This window comes from Ailuropoda melanoleuca, chromosome 12, assembly GCF_002007445.2.
Source record: "Ailuropoda melanoleuca isolate Jingjing chromosome 12, ASM200744v2, whole genome shotgun sequence".
NCBI lineage: Eukaryota > Metazoa > Chordata > Mammalia > Carnivora > Ursidae > Ailuropoda > Ailuropoda melanoleuca.
The window spans coordinates 30,267,993-30,286,156 of record NC_048229.1 but is presented as its reverse complement, the minus strand read 5'-3'; the positions used below and the strand labels follow the sequence as shown (position 1 = coordinate 30,286,156).

Sequence of the window (18,164 nt, the reverse complement as noted above, 5' to 3'; positions counted from 1 at the left end):
TGTCCCCTGTAGGGAGTAGATGTTTCCCTGGTGAATGAAGGAATGAATGAATGATGAATGAATCCTGCCCCCAGCACCTCAGCTGGAGCCCTTACTCACTCACTATTCCTCCTGAAAGCCCCACCGCTGGGGCCGCCCACCCCCGAGGCCGATACCAGGCTCCTGCCGGTGTAGGGCAAGTCCTGTGTCCTTTCTACTTTGCTTCTTTCATCTGCGAAAGGAGAAGTTGGAAGAAGGGATTTGTCAGGACTTCCGTGGTTCCCTTCCTGAGGTTCCTCTTCCGTGGATGGTCACTACCCTATTCTTCCCCTAAGAAGCTTCCTGTTGGAGCTTCCTTCTGGGACAGAAAGGCGCATCTAGTAGCCAGGCTGAGGACAGCCCCGGGGACCATGGAAATGCTGCTGCTGCTGTTGCTACTGCCCCTGCTGTGGGCCGGTGAGCGGGCTGAGGGCCGGGGTGGGGGTGGTGCTGGTCCTGACGCGGCTGCCGAGCCTCCGTGTCCCCGCAGGGTCCCTGCAGGAGGATCCAGGGTTCGAGCTCCGAGTGCAGGACTCGGTGACGGTGCAGGAGGGTCTGTGCGTTCACGTGCCCTGCTCCTTCTCCTACCCCCGGGCTGGCGGGAACAACTCTACACCCACTTATGGCTCCTGGTTCCAGACAAAGGATAATTCCAAAGGGGACGTTCTTATGGCCACAAACAACCCAGCCAAAGGAACAAAGAGGAAGACCAGATTTCCGTTCTACCTTCTCGGAGACCCTGGGGCCGGGAACTGCTCCCTGAGCATCACAGTCGCCCAGAGGAGACACGGTGGAAACTATTACTTTCTCCTGGACAGGGGCCTCATGAGGCACAGTTACAAAATGAACAGGCTCACTGTGACTGTGAGAGGTAGGGAAGATCCCCAAGGGTCATTCACGGGGCAGGGGGCGCGTCCTCCAAGGCAGAAATGGACACCCTGCAGCTCACCTTTAACGGGGAGAATGGAGCATGGTCCTTTCAGGGTTGGGGTGAACCCGACCTGTTTCAGAGGCACACATGGGGGTCCCCTCTGGGGTCTGGCCTCTCCTTCTCTCCTCTCCAGCGCTGACACAGACCCCGGATATCTGGGTCAAGGAGCCGCTGGAGTCCGGCTGCCCCAGCCACCTGACATGCTCTGTGCCTGGGGCCTGTGATGAGGCAACGCCCCTCACCATCTCCTGGACAGGGGCTGCCCTCAGAGCCCCAGGGCTGGACCTGGAGGCCTCTAACTCCTCGGAGATCCTGCTCACCCCCCGCCCGCAGGACCACGGCACCAACCTCACCTGTCGGGTGACCTTCCCCAGGGCTGGCGTGAACACAGAGAGGACCATTACGCTCAACGTCTCCTGTGCGTGCAGGGCCTGGACCCGGGTGCCTGTGGGGCAGGGGCTGCAGGGAGGACAAAGGGCTTGTCTGTGTCAGTTCCCATTCCTGTGTCTCCTCGGGGTGGGCGGCGGTGGGAAGGGCCAGCTCCGACCCCATTCATCACTGTCTCTCTGTCCCAGATGCCCCACAGAACCTGAGCATCAGTATCTCCCGAAGAAATTGCAAAGGTAGGTCGGAGGGCCCCCTCCCTAAGGCTGGATGGGAGCAGATTCCCTGGCAGAGCAGAGCCTGGGGCTCAAAGCCAAGCTGGGAGAGCCAGGGAGACACACAGGGACAGCAGAGTCGGGAAGCCCCCCTTCACTGTGACAGGTGATCTTTGCTTACCATTCATTATATGCAAAGACTATTTGTCACATGCATGCAAATCATGAAGAATCACCATCTAACGAACACCCTGGTACTCATCATCCAGGTTAAGAAATAGAACAGGGGCGCCTGACTGGCTCAATCTTAGGGTCATGAGTTCGAGTCCTGCATTGGGCATAGAGCCTACTTAAAAAAAAAAAGAACAGCAATCCCACCTGTGGAACACCCTAAATGCTCCTTCCCAATTTCAGCCCCTCCGTCTGGCCTCAGGAAAAGCCATGACATTGGACGCTCAGTTACTATCCTTTCTCTATATTTTATTTTACTTTATCTTTGATGAAGGTATAATTGATGAATAAATTGTATATATTTAAAGTGTACAACGTGATGATTCGTATATGTAGAGTCAATATGCGTTTACACTGCTAAAGGAGGCGCACAGTCCAGTTAATTAACACGTCTGTGTAGCTTCTATTTTCTTATAATTTTCCTAAATACGTGCCTGGCTTCTTCCACTTGGCATGATGTGATCAAGGTTCACCCCTGTTGGAGCGCGGGTCAGTGCTTCACTCCTTGTCAGGCTGAACATTATCCCGTTGTATGGAGAGACCACCGTCCATCCACCTGTCTGTCCTCGGATGGACATCTGGGTCCTGTCAACGGCACTGCTCTGAACATTTCCCTACAAGGATCTGCTGGACTCACCGCTTCCAGATCTTTCTAGGATCTACTCCTAGGAGTGGATTTGCGGGGTCAGAGCCCCCTTGATTTTTCTGATGTGGTACCGCCTCGTGTTCTTGACGTTCATCCGTGTCGTAGCTGTAATTTCTGTCCCTCCTCGTCCGTAGGTATTACATGTTAGTTTCACGTTCCACTCCTTTTTTTTTTTTTTTTAAGATTTTTATTTATTTGACAGAGAGAGAGAGCACAAGCAGGGGAGCAGGAAAGGGAGAAGCAGGCTCCCCGCTGAGCAGGGAGCCCAATGCGGGGCTTGATCCCAGGACCCTGGGATCATGACCTGGGATCATGACTTGAGCTGAAGGCAGATGCTTAATGACTGAGCCACCCCGACACCCCTCACATTCCACTCCTGAGTTGTCTGGATTTCATGACGATGCTGCTTGGAACATTCCCCCCGTGAACAGAAGAGCATTTCTCTAGGCTGTGTCTCACAAGCCCTGTTGAGCGCACAGATTTCTCGGCAATCTGTGACAATGCCGATGTGACTCAGGAGGCCGGAGGGGACTCTGTTTCTGCATTTCTACCCGGCTCCTGGAGGGTGCCAACGCTCTGAGGGGTGGGACTGTAAATTATATGCCCAGGAGCAAAACTGTGGGTGGGGTCTCAGGGGTGTATATTTTCAATGGTCCTGGAAGAGGCTAGCATTGAATTGCTCTGGAAGGCCGCCCAAGACACTGGCAATAAACGGTGCGTTTGACGGGAGGGATTTGTCGCCTGTGGAGTCAGCATGGAAGGCAGGCTTCGCTCTGAACTCCCCTTCCTCCTTTGTGAATTCTGGAATGCACAGTGTGGATGCCCTACTTATCCTAAGACAAGGGCGGGGGAGGTAAGGAGGGGAAGAGGTAGAGGTCACATCCTGAGAAGCCTTGAAGGGCTTGAATTTTGGATCCTTGAGAGGGGGTGTTCAGTAGTTCAGGACAGAGAGGGAGAAGTGTAATTAAGAGTGCTCGCCTCGGGAGGAGGGGGCGCTGGGTGGCTCAGTCAGTTGGGCATCTGCCTTCGGCTCAGGTCATGACCTCAGAGTCCTGGGATCCCCGGGCATCACATCGGGCTCCCTGCTCAGCGGGGAGTCTGCTTCTCCCTCTCCTGCTCCCTCTGCTTGTGCACGCGTGCTCTGTCAATAAATAAAATCTTAAAAAAAAAAAAAAAAAAGAGCGCTGGCCTGGGAAAAATCAGTGTCCATCAACGGATGGATAAACACATGCAGTCTGTCCTCGTGATGAACACGATTCTGCATGAGCAGGAGCGAAGCCCCAACAGGAGCCACAAGGCGGGAGAACCTTGGAAATGCCCTGCCACCCAACAGAAGCCAGACACAAGAGCCCACATGGCTAATGATTCTATTTACAGGCAATGTCCGGAAGAGACCAGATCCATAGGGATAGAAAGTAGGTTAGGGGTTGCCAGGGCCTGGGGGTTGGGGGAGGTGGGGGAAAGGGGGGAGGCAGCTGGTGGGGGTGATGAAGATGTTCTAAAACTGATTGTGGTGATGGTTACCCCATGACTCTCTGTAAGTGGTGTGTAAATGGAATTGTCTGGTATGTGAATTACATCACCACAAAGCTGCTTACAAAAGCACTTGTGGAGATCCCTTCCCAACTTAGGAGAAATGGAAGGAGAAAGAAATAGGACCAGGGCTTCGGAGCTCCCGGCCAGGACTCCGCGCTTTCTCTCTCTCTCCCCCCAGAACTGAAATACCTGGGGAATGGCTCATCTCTTCCAGTCCTGGAAGGGGAATCTCTGCTCCTGGTCTGTGCTGCTGACAGCAACCCTCCCGCCACACTGAGCTGGGCCCAGGGGAGCCGGACTCTGGGACCCTCCCAGCCCTGGAAGCCGGGGTTCCTGGAGCTGCCCCGAGTGGAGCTGGGCCACGAGAGCAGATTCACCTGCCAAGCTCATAACTCGCTGGGCTCTTAGCATGTCTCCCTGCATCTCTCTGTGGTCTGTGAGTGTGCAGACCCCTGGGGGACAGGCTGCCTGGGGCCTGGGGAGAAGAGGCACCACTGACCCTTCTCCCTCCCGCAGATCCCCCGCGGCTCCTCCCCCCCTCCTGCTCCTGGGAGGGTGAGGGGCTGCACTGCAACTGCTCCTCCCAAGCCCAGCCCGCCCCCACCCTGCGCTGGCGGCTGGGGGAGGGGCTGCTGGAGGGGAACCACAACAACGCCTCCTGGACCGTCACCTCCGGCTCTGCGGGGCCCTGGGCCAACAGCTCCCTGAGCCTCAGCGGGCCGCTGGGCTCTGGCCTCAGACTCAGCTGCGAAGCCTGGAATGTGCATGGGAAACAGAGTATGGTGGTCCTGCTGCTCCCAGGTCTGGGGGCTGTGGGGAGGGAGTCTGGGTCCTAGAGAAGACGGTCTGGGGGTGGGGCTGGGGCCTGGAGGGGAAGGGGTGAGAGAGAGGAAGGGTGGGGGGCAGAGTCCTGGTTTTCTGCTGGTTGGGAGCTGAAGAACATGAGAGCCCAAGTTCCTTGGGAGGAGAGGGCACCAGGGTCCTGGGGCTCCAGGGGACTCACCCAAAACCCCACTCACCCACAGGGAAGCCGGAGCTTGGGGGAGGATTCATTCTAGGGGCTGTCGGGGGAGCTGGTGTCGCTGGCCTGTTCAGTCTCTGCCCCTGCCTCGTCTTCTTCATGTGAGTGTTGCCCCTGGGAGAAAGGGCAAGTGCGTGGAGCGGCAGGAGTCCGAGTCCTGGGGCCCTGGGCAGCCCCAGCCGGAGGAGCCTGGATGATGCCCCAACCATGAGATTTGGGGATCCTGGCCATGCCCATTCTCACGAGTCGCCAGGCTCTGTACATTCCCTCCTGTCAGCCTCTTAAGCAGGGGACGGTAGTGAGTCAGCCGGGCTGCTGACAGATCCTGGCCTCCCCCTCAGGGTAAAGATCTGCAGGAAGCAGAAACCCAGCGGGAAGGATGCCGCCTGCACGTTGGGTCCCCTCTCCTGGGTGAGTGATGAGCCCTCTGTCCGTCAGGATGCCATGTGGCCACCACCCCAGGATGGCCATACCCACAACCCTCTAGATGACTTAGATGGTTGTCATGACCCAAACAGGCTTTTGTTCCCGGGTCCCTGTGAACTCAGTCACCCAGGCCAGTGACCTCCCCTCTGCTCTCTGACTCATCTTGCAGAGCCAAGGACCACCCTCATCTGTCCATCTTCCTGTGTTCACCTGGACCCTCCTACCCCCGCCTCCTCATTTCTCCCGGGACCCCAGACCCATTTTCCCCTCCTTCCTCTCTCTCCTCCTCAACACAGGATGCCAGAGGGATCTCCCCAAAATAACAACTACAAAGTTCAGGGGTCCTCAAGACACTCTCAGGTTCAATAGTTCACCAGAAGGACTCACAGAACCCACTGGGATCTGTTATACTCGTGGTTAGTTGATTACAGGGAAAGGAGACAGATTACAGCAGCCAAGGGGAGAGCCACCTGGACCCTGCCCAGGGGAGTTCGGCGCACGAACTTTCCAGGTGTCTCTCCCAGCAAAGTCCCATAGACAGCGCTGATTTTTCCCAGCACTAGTGTATGATATGAGGCGGCTGGAGGGTGGGGGGTGGTATTGCCACCAAGGAAGCTCACCCTAGCCTTGTGTCCTGGGTTTCTATTGGGGGTTGGTCACGTGGGTATGGAGTACCTGTATGACTGACCTTTGGTTACGTGGTCTCCAGCCCCTCTAGAGGTCAAGCTGATACTGTGTGGCCCAAGGGCCCAGGTGAACAGAGATGTTCCCATCAGGCAGAACCTTCCATTGGCTTTGAGGTTCCCTCCCAGGGGCTGGGGCAAAGGGCTAAAACTTCCTTTGGGCACGGTGAGCCCTTTACTGCACAATATCCTTTGCTTTTAGGGTTCATGGTATAATTCTGTAATTGTGTTTGCTTGAACTCCTGAAATGCTGAGTGGTCACTGAGGGCAGTTCAGTTCTGAGCAAATCCCTGTCCTCACACCACCCACCCCATTCCTGAACAGCCTATCACAATCTGCTATTAGATAGTAGCATAACTGACTCCTACTATAATGTCAGCTTCCCCCAGTGCGAGCTAGTTGGAGGTCATGGATGATGTCTGCTTTGTTCCCCACCAAAGAGCCAGGGCCTGGCATGGGGCAGCTATTCCAGAAGGTGGCAGACACTCGGGCCAGAGAGACCTGGGTGTTAATCTCGGCCCTGTCAACAACTCAGCGTGTGATTTTTGGGGTATTTACTTAGCCTCAGTTTCTCCACCTGATAAATGGGGATAATTGTGTCTCCCTAATGGCTTGTGAGGAATCCAGGAGCCTGGCAATTGATTACCAAGGGCGAGGCATTATTATTCTCAAATACTTACTGCATGAATGAATGGGGGCACACCCAATGTTTGCGGAATGAATAGATGAAAGACTAAGCACTCAGTTTCCAGGTTTGCTGTCTATCTCCCGGCTCCCATTATCCTAACTGGACCTCCTTCTTTCCCCTCCATTCAGGGTTACCAGCATGAGTACCCGTTAGGCACGCCCCTAGCCCGCCTGCCCCCAGCCGTGGCCGCTCCCACCTTGGATGAGGAGCAGGACCTCCATTACGCCTCCCTCACCTTCCACGGGCTGAGGCCCTGGAAGCCTCAGGACCTGAAGGGCCCTAGCACCACCGAGTACTCAGAGATCAAGATCTGCAAGCGATGACCCCTGGCTCCAGCGAACTCCCGTGACCTCTGGGTAGAGGGCCCAGGGTTTCTCAAGAAGGGAGACATCGGGGGACAATTCCTGAGAGAATAGTTTTCCATGGAAACGGTTTGCCAACTAGTGAGTGGGAATCCCACTGGTGTGGTGATGGGCAGAACGGGGCTCAAATTTCAGCCGGTCACCAATTACAAGGCCAAGTTCGAGCAAGTCGCTTTACTTCTCAGTCTCCCCCTCTGTAAAAGTGGACGCAGTAAACCTGACTCACAGGGTTGCTGTGGGGCGTCAAGGTGGCGATGAAGATGAAGGGTCCAACAGGGGTGCAGGTCAGAGACCACCCTGCCCCAGCTCCCGCACCTTCCTAGGGCAGACCACTCTGTAGGGCTGTTCTAGCTCCGGAGCACCCCCCCCCCCACGCCGGGGCAGAGGCCGCAGTTCTCCCTCTGCGCCAGCTGCCTCCTCCTTCCCTCCACAAGGAGGATCCCTGACCCCCAGGGCGCTTCCTCAGGAACACTGTCAGCCTGCTTCCTGGGAACCCAACTTGTGTATTTTCACCACACAGAAAATCAGTTACGGGTTTCCTGAAATAAACGACAGGTTATCTAAATTATATACCTTCTTCTTTAATGTGCCAGATGTCTTGGTTCCCCTCAACGGTGTCTTCTTTTTGTAGAATTGGCTTATGAAATTCCTTGCAGTGACGGTCTGTAGTCCATTTACATTGTAATATCGTGTTAACCTTAAAATAAAAACAGCCAGCTACTTCACCAGCAAAAAATGGATTTTGGGGGGAATCAAAGCGCTGTGGGGAAAAGGAAAAAAAAAAAAGCTGCCCTCAAAACTGTAGGTAAGCCTGAGGAAAAGACAGAGGAAGGCCTTTACGAAGGAAAGGAGCGCACGGCGAAGGCTGTTATAAACTAAAAGTCCATTGGACTCAAGGGGTGGGCTGTCGGCAGTATACTGGCTTCTCATTGGCTGAGCTGCTGGGGGGGTGGGAATAAGAAAAGCTAGGCTTCCTCCGGCTGGGATAGCAGAGTAGTGACCCCGTCCACTATCAAGTCCGTGCAAGGTCAAGTTTGTCTCTCCCAGTTGGGTCTGCAATTGACTATGCGTGGTAGGGCATGCGAGTGCTCCCTGCCGAAATCACCCATGTCATTTCAGCGCGGTTTCTTGTTATTAATTTTCACTGTAGTGTTTGCAGTGGTCACATCCAATTTATTTTTTCCTTTGAATGTCCATTTACTTTTTCCCCCCATTGTGTCCATTAATGAGAAAACATGCTCAATCTCAGCATTTGATCCAATAGAGCGTCAAGGGGCTCCTGGCTGGGTCAGTCGGTGGAGTGAGCGACTCTTGGACTCGGGTTCGTGGGTTCAAGCCCCACATTGGGTGTAGAGATTACTTAAAAATAAAATTCTTTAAACAAAATTTTGATGTGTCAGATTCCATCTTTCACGGCACCATTTGCCCTTCTTCAGGATTACGCTGCGTCTCCTGATCAACGACTTTTAAAAACAGTGCCTACCCACAAAATAGGAGCATTGTTCTCATTTCTTATTCTCTTCTTCAACACCGTACAGGATGATTCCATCTGTTCCCATGCTGGTATTTAGTGACGTTCATGTAAAAGAATAAAATTCTTCAGGGATTAAAATCCTTTTGGAAAGGTCATCATGGAAATGCTGCAGTAACTATCCACTTCAAATCAGAAATTCTCTTTCTGTTCTAAGTAATGTCTCCTTTAAGAATAGCTTTGACAGGGCGCCTGGGTGGCTCAGTCCGGGAAGCATCTACCTTCGGCTCAGGTCATCATCTCCGGATCCTGAGTTGAAGCCCATTGTTGGGCTCTCTGCTGAGCAGGGAATCTGCTTCTCCCTCTCCCTCTGTGCTCACTTGCTCTCTCTCTTGCTCTCTCTCAAATACATAAATAAAATCTTAAAAAAAAAAAGAGAATAGGCTTGACACGTAAGAGATAAATTTTTCATCAATTATTTCTTTAACATATTCAGGAAGTTTTTGTTTTTTGTTTTTTAAGATTTATTTACTTATTTGAGAGAAAGAATGAACGGGACGGGCAGAGGGAGAGGGAGAGAGAATCTCAAGCAGACTCTACCAAGCGCAGACCATGACCTGGGGCACCATCTTGTCACCCCGACATCACAACTTGAGCCGAAATCAAGACTTGGATGCTTAACTGACTACGCCACCCAGGTGTCCCAAGAAGTTCCTGTAAACACAGAGCATTTAACACTGTTTTCTGTTCTTTCAATTTGTATAATTCTATTGCTAAACAGATACTGGAAATTGTAAGTAAAAAAAAAAAAAAAATAGGGGCGCCTGGGTGGCACAGCGGTTAAGCGTCTGCCTTCGGCTCAGGGCGTGATCCCGGCGTTACAGGATCGAGCCCCACGTCAGGCTCCTTTGCTGGGAGCCTGCTTCTTCCTCTCCCACTCCCCCTGCTTGTGTTCCCTCTCTCGCTGGCTGTCTCTAGCTCTGTCAAATAAATAAATAAAATCTTAAAAAAAAAAAAGAAGAGCCTTCCCAACATGGATTACTTTATTTATTTTTAAAAATATTTTAATTTTTTAAAAAGATTTTATTTTTAAGTAATCTCTACACCCAGCATGGGGCTTGAACTCACAACCCCGAGATGAAGAGTCGCACGTTCCACCAACTGAGCCAGCCAGGCATCCCCATGGCTTATTTTAAAAATCAAGAATTTGGGCAGCCTTTCTTCAGAATTAAAATATAATTTTAGCACTTCAAATAAACACCCTGAGGATTTTCCCAACTTTATTCATTAAAGAGAGCCACTGGGGGGTTTGAATGAGAGAGAATTGAAAAATACTGCATGGCAACAAATCGCAACAGTTCTTTGATCCCTCAGTTGCAACAGCACAAAGAGTAAGTAAGAGAGCAATTTCCTGACACTTACTTCAGTGCCAGTAGAAGAGCCAGCAAGGCTGTTTGAGCAGCATCCTGTAGAAAGGCAGGCGGCCAACGCCTCCCACAGAATCATTCCAGCCGCGTTCCTGCTCTGAATGAACATTGCCTACATCTTCCACAAACATGCACCGAAATTTGTATTTGTAGTATCTCCCATCAAAAGCGGTAAAATTCTTCCTGTTAACTTCCAACACAACGTGAAAAAATAAGACAACAGGCTCAACATGGAGTTGCTGATGATAAGCCCCACATCCCCAAACCCAGGAGTCCAGTTTGGGCTCATCCTGACGCGGAATCTGAAACGAGGCACTCAGGAATCGCCCTGTTCAGCACCAATCAGGTAATCTGCCTGACGGGCCCCTGAAGAAACGCGATCTTGCAACAAACAACCTGGTTTGGGCCTCCTATAACTTCCTTGTTCCTGCCCCCTTCTGCCCAGAGAAGTGTTCCACTTTGTCCAGCTCCCTGCAGCGCCTTTCTCTTTGCCCCATTGGATGCTGCCCGATTCATGAACCATTTTTTTAATTTTATTATATTATGTTAATCACCATACAGTACATCCCCAGATTCCTATGTAAAGTTTGATGCTTCATTAGTTGCGTATAACACCCAGTGCACCATGCAATACGTGCCCTTTACTACCCATCACCAGTCTATCCCCTTCCCCCACCCCCTCCCCTCTGAAGTCTTCAGTTTGTTTCTCATAGCATGAACCATTTTTTAAAAAAAGATTTTATTTATCTATTTGTCAGAGAGAGAGAGAGAGAGCGAGCACACGTGCACAAGCAGGGGGAGAGGCAGGCAGAGGGAGAGGGAGAAGCAGGCTCCCCGCTGAGCAGGAAGCCCAATACAGGACTCAGTCCCAGGATTCTGGGATCATGACCTGAGCTTAAGGCAGACGCTTAACTGCCTGAGCCACCCAGGCGTCCTGTAGTAAAAATTATTAAAACAAAACAAAACAAAACAAAACAAAACAAAACAAAAGACAAACCACCACCAGCCCCTGCACCACGAACATCTGATTAACTTTGGGCCAGAGTTTCACCTGGGGACAGAGGTGAGTTGTAGAGGACAAAGAATGGGTCCAGCCACTGTTCACTGCGTGGTGGCATGGGAGTTATTCCCACTCCCCTGGGCCATGTGATTCTTATCTAAAGCAGATAACAACACCCTCCTCTTGCAGAGTTGGGGGAACAAAATGCCAAGACCCACAAGGTCCAGAACCTGGGCAGACAGACAAAAAGCAGGTTCAGAGGCAGAGGGAAACTGTCTACACTCTCCCTGATCCACCTGGTCGTGTGATTCTCCTGCTGCCTGAGCAGCATGGGGTCCCGGCTGGCTTTGCTCGCTCAGAGACGAGGGTGGAGGACAGAGGGGCTGTGGGGACTGGGCAAGTGCACCAAGTGACAGGGGGATGGGAGGGCCAGATGTTGACACTGACCATCCCGTGACCATATGGGGCCCTGAAGGGCAGCTAACGTCTCTCTTCTTTTGTGGACTCATGAACAGAGAGGCTCTTTAAGCAGGAGATTTGCAGGTGGGTTTTCTCTCTCGTTGAGGAACATCCCCTTCTGGAAAGCGCTATACACACTTGCTTTCAACTAGGAAATGAACATCAGTCTGCAAATCTCCCCTGCATCCCCTAGGCAGGCAAGAACTGGGGAGAATGTTTCTTCCCCGATCCGGCCTCTGACCTCCTCATGCCAAAGTAATGGTGGAAGATTCCAGATCCTCAAGACCAAGTCTGGGAGGTGAGTGTATCCCTCCGTTCAGAATCCCTCCCACTCTTGTCACTGGGCACACGCTGCTGGTTGGGCTGCCTCTGAAATCTCTCTGCAGGCTCCCCCGTCCTCCAGCCATGGCCACTGCCCAGGCCTCACGCTCCCGGGGTGGGGGGCGTGCCTGCCTCCTCCACCATCTCTCTCCGGGCTCTCTGCAAAGGCGCTTCCCCTCCCTGGGCCCCTTGGTCTCCATCACAGCACTGTGCCTTTTCTCCAAAAGTCATCTCATTTAACGCCTTCTTCCACTCGACTGGAGGGTCCATGAGCTCAAGGGCCTCAGCATGTCTAGTTCATCGGGATCCTCCATGCAGCACACTGAGTGCCACACAGCACAGATTCAAGATATGCCTGCTAAATATTTGTCTCATATAAGGAAGGATAAGCGTATGGAAGAGGAAGGGTACATGGATGGGAGAATGAGCAGATGGATGAGAGGATGAAAGGTGGGGGGAGGGTAGATGATGGAAAAGTATATGGAAGGATGGATGGATAGATGGAACGACTGAGTGGATAAATGGATGGATTGATATGTGGATGGCTGGCTGATGGATTGGATGGATGGATGGAAGGATGAGTAGAAAGATGGATGATGGTTGGATGGATGGATGGATGGATGGATAGAAGGATGGGTAGAAAGATGGATGGATGGATGGATGGTTGGATGGGTATCTGCATGAAACTTTGGATAGATGGGTGAAAGGTTGAAGGGATGAATAAATGGAGAAAAAAAGAAGGTAAACTTTTCCAAAAGAAACTCCTTTTGGAGACACTCAACTCTCCATCTCTAATGAAACAATTTATTACCAAAGCGTAGTGTTGCCAAGAGTAGCAGGAAGGGTCCCCACTGAGGGGGCTGGCTCACCCCTTATCACGGGTTTAGGGGTCTTCTCTGTCTACAACCCCAGTGGCTGGTGGGAGATGATGGCTGAAAGGACGGGACAGTCAAACGGAGGAATTCACATTATCTGGAGCCTAACTGCCGGGTTCCCTGATGCTAACCAAGATACTGATCGACAGTGTTGCTTAAAGCAGCAGCAGGTATGCACATTCAAGGGATCTTTCAAGAAGCTATCTGTGATACTACAGCAGGCCTTGAGTCACATTTCTTGTTTTGCTTTTTCGACTTCAAACCTCAAGTCAAAAGTTCTGGAAGACAATAAAAATGGCTGTTAGTGTCCTATTCATTCAAGGAGCACCCAAGAAGCCCCTACTGTGTGACAGGCACTTTCTAGAGACTGCCGATACTACCATGAACAAGAACCTTTGCCAGGTTTATGATTCGGAAGAGGGGGTAGAGACGCTGCACACTGAACATGGACTTCCCGCCAGAAGGGGGCCGGGCATGTGGAAAACATGTGATGTGATGAGAGGGGGTGGGGGGTGCCTTCCTGGGGCAGTCAGGAAAGGCTCAGGTCTGAAAGTCAATAATGAGAAGGAGCCAGTCATTCAAAGATGAAGGGGAAAAACGTTCCAGACTGAGGGAATGGCAAGTGCAAAGGTCCTGAGGTGGCATCAAGCTTGGCCTGGTTTAGAATCTGAGGGGAGGAGGACAGTGCGGCTGGCACAGAGTGGATGGGGTGGGGTGAAGGGAGGAGGGGAGGTCAGCCTCGCAGGTCAAGGCAAGGAGCTGCCATAAAGCAAGGTGGGATGATCTTCCAGTTACTCCAGGGTCACCAGGCTCTTTGAATAGCATCTCCTCATTAAGTTCCTAACTGTGGCACAAATCTGCCACTGAGTGGACTTACTCAGTTTCAGACCCAAACAGGTCTGAAAGAGGTAGTTAGGTTGAGTTTTTTTTTTTTAAGATTTTATTTATTTATTGTCAGAGAGAGAGAGGGAGAGAGCAAGAGAGCGAGCACAAGCAAGGGGAGGGGCAGAGGGAGAGGGAGAAGCAGGCTCCTTGCTGAGCAGGGGCCTCCGCAGGGCTCAATCCCAGGACCCCGGGATCATGGCCTGAGCCAAAGGCAGAGCTTAACCAACTGAGCCACCCAGGCATCCATAAATAAAATCTTTAAAAATAAACTAAAATAAAATTTCTATTGCACTGGGCGGACAGGAAGGTGCCGCAGGACCGGGCAGCCCCGATATGAAGACTGGGGTCTGTGCATCTGGCCAGCTAGGGGCAGGTGGGGCTGCAGATATGAGCCAGACAGAGGTCACCCTGCGCTCATGGAGCTCACCACCAGTAGGAGACCATGACAAGTGCCTGCGCTGCCCTTAGCCACCCCCAGGGAGATCCCGGGAGAAGGGGGGAGGCAGAGACCTGGAGGAGATGGACCAGGGAGGCTGGCAAGTGCCCGGAGGGACAGGGTGAGTGGACGAGGGGTGTGGGGGCGGGGGGGGAGGGGAAAATCTCCGGGACAGCTGTCTGCTGAGCTGGAGACAGNGGGGGAGGGGCAGGCGGTCTCCGGGACAGCTGTCTGCTGAGCTGGAGACAGGCGGAGGGCAAGCTGTGTGGGTGGGGAGGGTCACCCCTTCACTTTCGGAGAGTCTCTGTGGTGGCGGCCGGCTGTGGGTGGTGGGGTGTGGAGTGGTGTCCCCAGTCTCCACCCACTCGATGCCAGCAGCACCCTTTCCCCAGTCGTGACAACCAGAGGTGTCTCCAGACATCCCCTGGGGGCAGCATGGCCTCCATCTGAGAAGCCCTGACTTAGACAAACACTGAGCTCTGATTCCAGCCAGCCACGAAGACAGAAATCACAACTCCGCGGACGGACAAGGGCCTCGGGGAAGCTTCGCTTCAGAACACGTCCATGCAGGGGCGCCTGGGTGGCACAGCGGTTAAGCGTCTGCCTTCAGCTCAGGGCGTGATCCCAGCGTTATGGGATCGAGCCCCACATCAGGCTCTTCTGCTATGAGCCTGCTTCTTCCTCTCCCACTCCCCCTGCTTGTGTTTTCTCTCTCGCTGGCTGTCTCTATCTCTCTGTCGAATAAATAAATAAAATCTTAAAAAAAAAAAAAAAAAAGAACACGTCCATGCAATCTTGCCAAAATGAACCGGTGAGTGAACTTAGTTTAGGTAGTTTTGACCTCCCCCAAATTCCTGCACGCCCTCCCAGGAGTTCAAGGGAGCGTAGACAGGTACACGGCTCCAACAGAGAGCAAGCCAGTTCTCTCTTTCAAAATAAGAAGCCCAGGGGCGCCTGGGTGTCTCAGTTGGTTAAGCGACTGCCTTCAGCTCAGGTCACGAACTCAAGGTCCTGGGATTGAGTTCCGCATGGGGCTCCTTGCTCAGCGGGGAGCCTGCTTCTCCCTCTCCCTCTGCCCGCCACTCCCCTGGCCTGTGCTCTCTCTTTCTCTGTCAAATTAATAAATAAAATCTTTAAAAAAACAAAACAAAACAAAATAAGAAACCCTTCCACAGACACATGGGGACAGCCAAGTGAGGCCCGTGCACACAGGTGTTCAAGGCAACAATGCTTGTAACACGAACACCCGGGAAACCAAGCAAATGCGCAGCCGCTGGTTATGAAGAGTATCCTTCCAACCCACAGGGGAGAATGGTGCCACCACAAACAAGGTCGTGCCCTCCTGCGCGGACAGGGAAGAGCCGGGTGTGGAGCTGGGCACAGAGCCAGCGAGTTTTGTGGTTGGGGTGGGGGACAGAGGGTTGGGGAGCCAACCCCAAAGGAAAGGAGAGGCTACAGGTGGATGGATGAATGGATAGAGGGATACAGAAACAGAGGGATGAAGAAAGAAAGATGGAGAGAACAGTGGCATCTTGATTCTATCTTTCTGGCCCTGAATCCAGTCATGCCTAAAGCTTCTCCCTTGGAAGTTTCTTGCTACAAGAGTCAATCAATCCCCCTTTTCCTTAAAGCCAATTTGAGTCAGCCTCAAGCTACTTGCCATTCTCGAGGGCTAGAAGGTTCAAGAACCCAGTGGAAATATCCAGAATCTACCTGGGAAGTTGACCCTGGAGCAAATGGCGTCTGGGAAGCAGGGCTGAGGGCATGGGGGGGTTCAGACTCATGAACTCCTCGCACCAGAACCCACCTATGGAACCATCTGGAGGTCCACAGGGTCGTAAGCAGATACCCGCAGGTCCTGCAGCAGGGCTTCTAGATTGTTCCTCAGCATGGTGTAGGGAGGCTTCTCGTCATACTCAAGGTTCATCACCACCTTCATGTACTCCTGCAGGGTCTCTGTAGTCAAGACACCCCCACCACAAGAGAGGCCTGAGAGGGACCCCAGCAAGCCAGAGCCTGGGGGTCTGTGCCCAGTCTCTGCCATGACGCCCATTTGCTCAGTGCTTCCTCTGTGCCTGGAACTGCCTCAGGCACTTAGGTTAAAAAAATTTTTTTTTAAACATCAAACATATGTAACAATAGAGTGGTATCACCAGCACCAGTATACCCATCACCCAGTTTCAACAACTACCAGCTCACAGCCAATCTCATTCATTGAAACCCCCGCCACTTCCTCCCTAAGCAAATCCCAGCTAATTATATCATGTTCCCTATAAACGTTTAGGGTGTTAAAACAGGAGTTAGCAAGCTTTCACTGTGAAGTGCCAGAGGTGAACAGTTTTGGCTTTGTGTGTGTGTGTGTGTGTGTGTGTGTGTGTGTCTGTGTAGCACAGAAGCAACCACAGATGACATGTAAGTCGGTGGGCACGGCTATGAGTGAGGCAAGACAGGTCTGTTTATGGACGCTGCAGGCTGATTTTAGACAAGTTTCATGTACCATGAAATGTTCTTTTTTTCCCTCAGCTATTGATTTTTTTAAAGATTTTATTTATTTGAGAGAGAGAGAGAGAGAGAGAGAGAGAGCGCATAAGCAGGGGGAGAAGCAGAGGGAGAGGGAGAAGCAGACTCCGCATTGAGTATGGCATCCCCCCACAGGGCTGGAGCCCAGGACCCTGAGATCATGACCTGAGCCAAGTCAGACGCTCAACAGACTGAGCCACCCAGGCGTCCCTTCCCTCACCTATTTCGTAATGTAAAACAATTCTTAGTTCACTTGTTTCCAAAAATCACGCAGCAGGGCACCGGCTGGCCAGTCGGTGAAGCGTCTGCCTTTGGCTCAGGTCATGATCCCAGGGTCCTGAGATTGAGCCCCGTGCTGGGCTCCCCGCTCAGCGGACAGTCTGCTTCTCCCTCTACCTCTGCTGCTCCCCTCCCCCCGCTCATGCCCTCCCCCCTGCAATAAATAAGCAAAACCTTAAAAAAAAAAGTTTTGTAAAAACAAGGGTTCTGTAAGACAAGACCAGGAGTGCGTGTATTTGTCTGTGTTTGTTTCACACACAGAGGAAGCCCAGGCAGCAGATCGCGGAGGTCGAGCTCCTCCCATCTCTGCGCCGCGTCCCTGTGCAACGTCCGCCGCTTCTCCATCACGAGGCGGAGCTACTTGGCCACCTGCTGAGTCTGGGTCAGCCTTATGACTTGCTTGAATGGGGCAGAGTGATGTTCTGGGACTCCCCTGCTCTGTAGCTTCCCCCATGTCCTCTTGGAAAGCTGCTCTGACAGAGCTTTGAGAAGAAGCCCAGAGTTGAGGCCTCCCAGACCTGCCAGTGACAAGCCAGCACCAATCACCAGATGGGAGAGAAGAGCACCGAATGAGCCCACCCCAGTCGAGCCACCGGATGGCGGCGTCAGCATGCATCCCCCTGCCCTGAGGGACCAGGAGAAGAATTGCCTGGCAGGACGTGGCCCGTATGGCTATCCCCAAGAAAAGTTTGTAGAGAAATGTAACATTGTGTGTGCAGTTGTGTACGTGTGTGTGTGTAGTTCTTGAGACACTTGTGAATTTTGTGGGCGAAGGTTTCGGTTTTTCTAGAATGGGCACAGATGCATATGAAATTTGGAGAGGCAAGGCCAGGATGGACCCAAGCCACCTGTCTAAACCACGGCCCCCAAATGTTCCGTCCCCCTTCAGGACATACCTGAGGGACAGATCCAGCGACTGCAGTGTCCCACGAGGGTCTCCGGGTTTTCAAGAAACCTGACAGGACAGAAATGTAGGCAAGAGGTCTTTTAGGGAAGGGAGAGCAAACTTTTACAGCAGAACGTCTAGCAGATGTATCGTAGACTCCTGCTATTTGCGGTAGTTATTCCCTGTAGCTGGGGGCTGCCAACACCCAATCAGTGAATGCTTTTAGGGGAAAGAGCATCAGGTTCCTGCCAGGTTCTGGTTACAATGTTTTCACTGTGGCTTCAGCTGATCCCTACTTAACTTTGTCTTGTGTTTGTGTTTAAAGATACCTTGTTTACTATATTGTTGATTTATTCACATCGTGCTCACAGCTGGCAGCACCCAAACTCGCGCCTGCAGGATGCTCACCTAACACAAGTATTTTCTCTGCAAGGCACATCCCAGCCTTCTTACACCCTCGGAAC

The 18,164-nt window shown here is 52.4% G+C and overlaps 2 protein-coding genes across 12 annotated transcripts in view; one reads left to right on the top strand and one right to left on the bottom strand.

Annotated features, from left to right (window-relative positions):
• The first annotated feature begins 335 nt into the window (after nt 1-335).
• On the top strand, nt 336-7,720 carry SIGLEC11 (sialic acid binding Ig like lectin 11). 2 transcript variants are annotated; one of them, XM_034639620.1, is made up of 8 exons: nt 336-435; nt 509-889; nt 1,083-1,367; nt 1,525-1,572; nt 4,478-4,738; nt 4,987-5,083; nt 5,324-5,393; nt 6,908-7,720. In XM_034639620.1, the coding sequence occupies exons 1-8, from the start codon at nt 390-392 to the stop codon at nt 7,100-7,102; spliced, it is 1,383 nt and encodes a 460-aa protein (XP_034495511.1). In that variant the 5' UTR covers nt 336-389; the 3' UTR covers nt 7,103-7,720. The 2 variants fall into 2 exon arrangements, with proteins under 2 accessions (XP_034495511.1, XP_034495510.1); XM_034639619.1 differs by having other exon boundaries at nt 4,478-4,762.
• The window catches only part of VRK3 (VRK serine/threonine kinase 3), a 38,807-nt gene continuing 28,358 nt past the window's right edge, over nt 7,716-18,164 (bottom strand). For 6 of the 10 annotated variants that reach the window (XM_034639614.1, XM_034639618.1, XM_034639612.1 and 3 more), the window contains 3 exons: nt 17,711-17,769; nt 15,823-16,004; nt 11,532-12,972 (listed from right to left, as the gene is read on the bottom strand). In XM_034639614.1, the coding sequence (XP_034495505.1) occupies nt 15,823-16,004; nt 17,711-17,769 (241 nt within the window). In that variant the 3' untranslated portion in view covers nt 11,532-12,972. Of the gene's footprint in view, nt 7,839-9,846; nt 10,230-11,531; nt 12,973-15,822; nt 16,005-17,710; nt 17,770-18,164 lie in introns of those variants that run through there. The other 4 variants (XR_004619269.1, XM_034639615.1, XM_011223181.3 and 1 more) reach the window with 4 other exon arrangements.

Coding starts and splice junctions, on each gene's coding strand:
- SIGLEC11 (XM_034639619.1), top strand. CDS start 390: ATGGAAATGCTGCTGCTGCTGTTGCTACTGCCCCTGCTGTGGGCCG. Junction 436..508: donor ACTGCCCCTGCTGTGGGCCG/GTGAGCGGGCTG, acceptor GTGTCCCCGCAG/GGTCCCTGCAGGAGGATCCA. Junction 1,368..1,524: donor CATTACGCTCAACGTCTCCT/GTGCGTGCAGGG, acceptor TCTCTGTCCCAG/ATGCCCCACAGAACCTGAGC.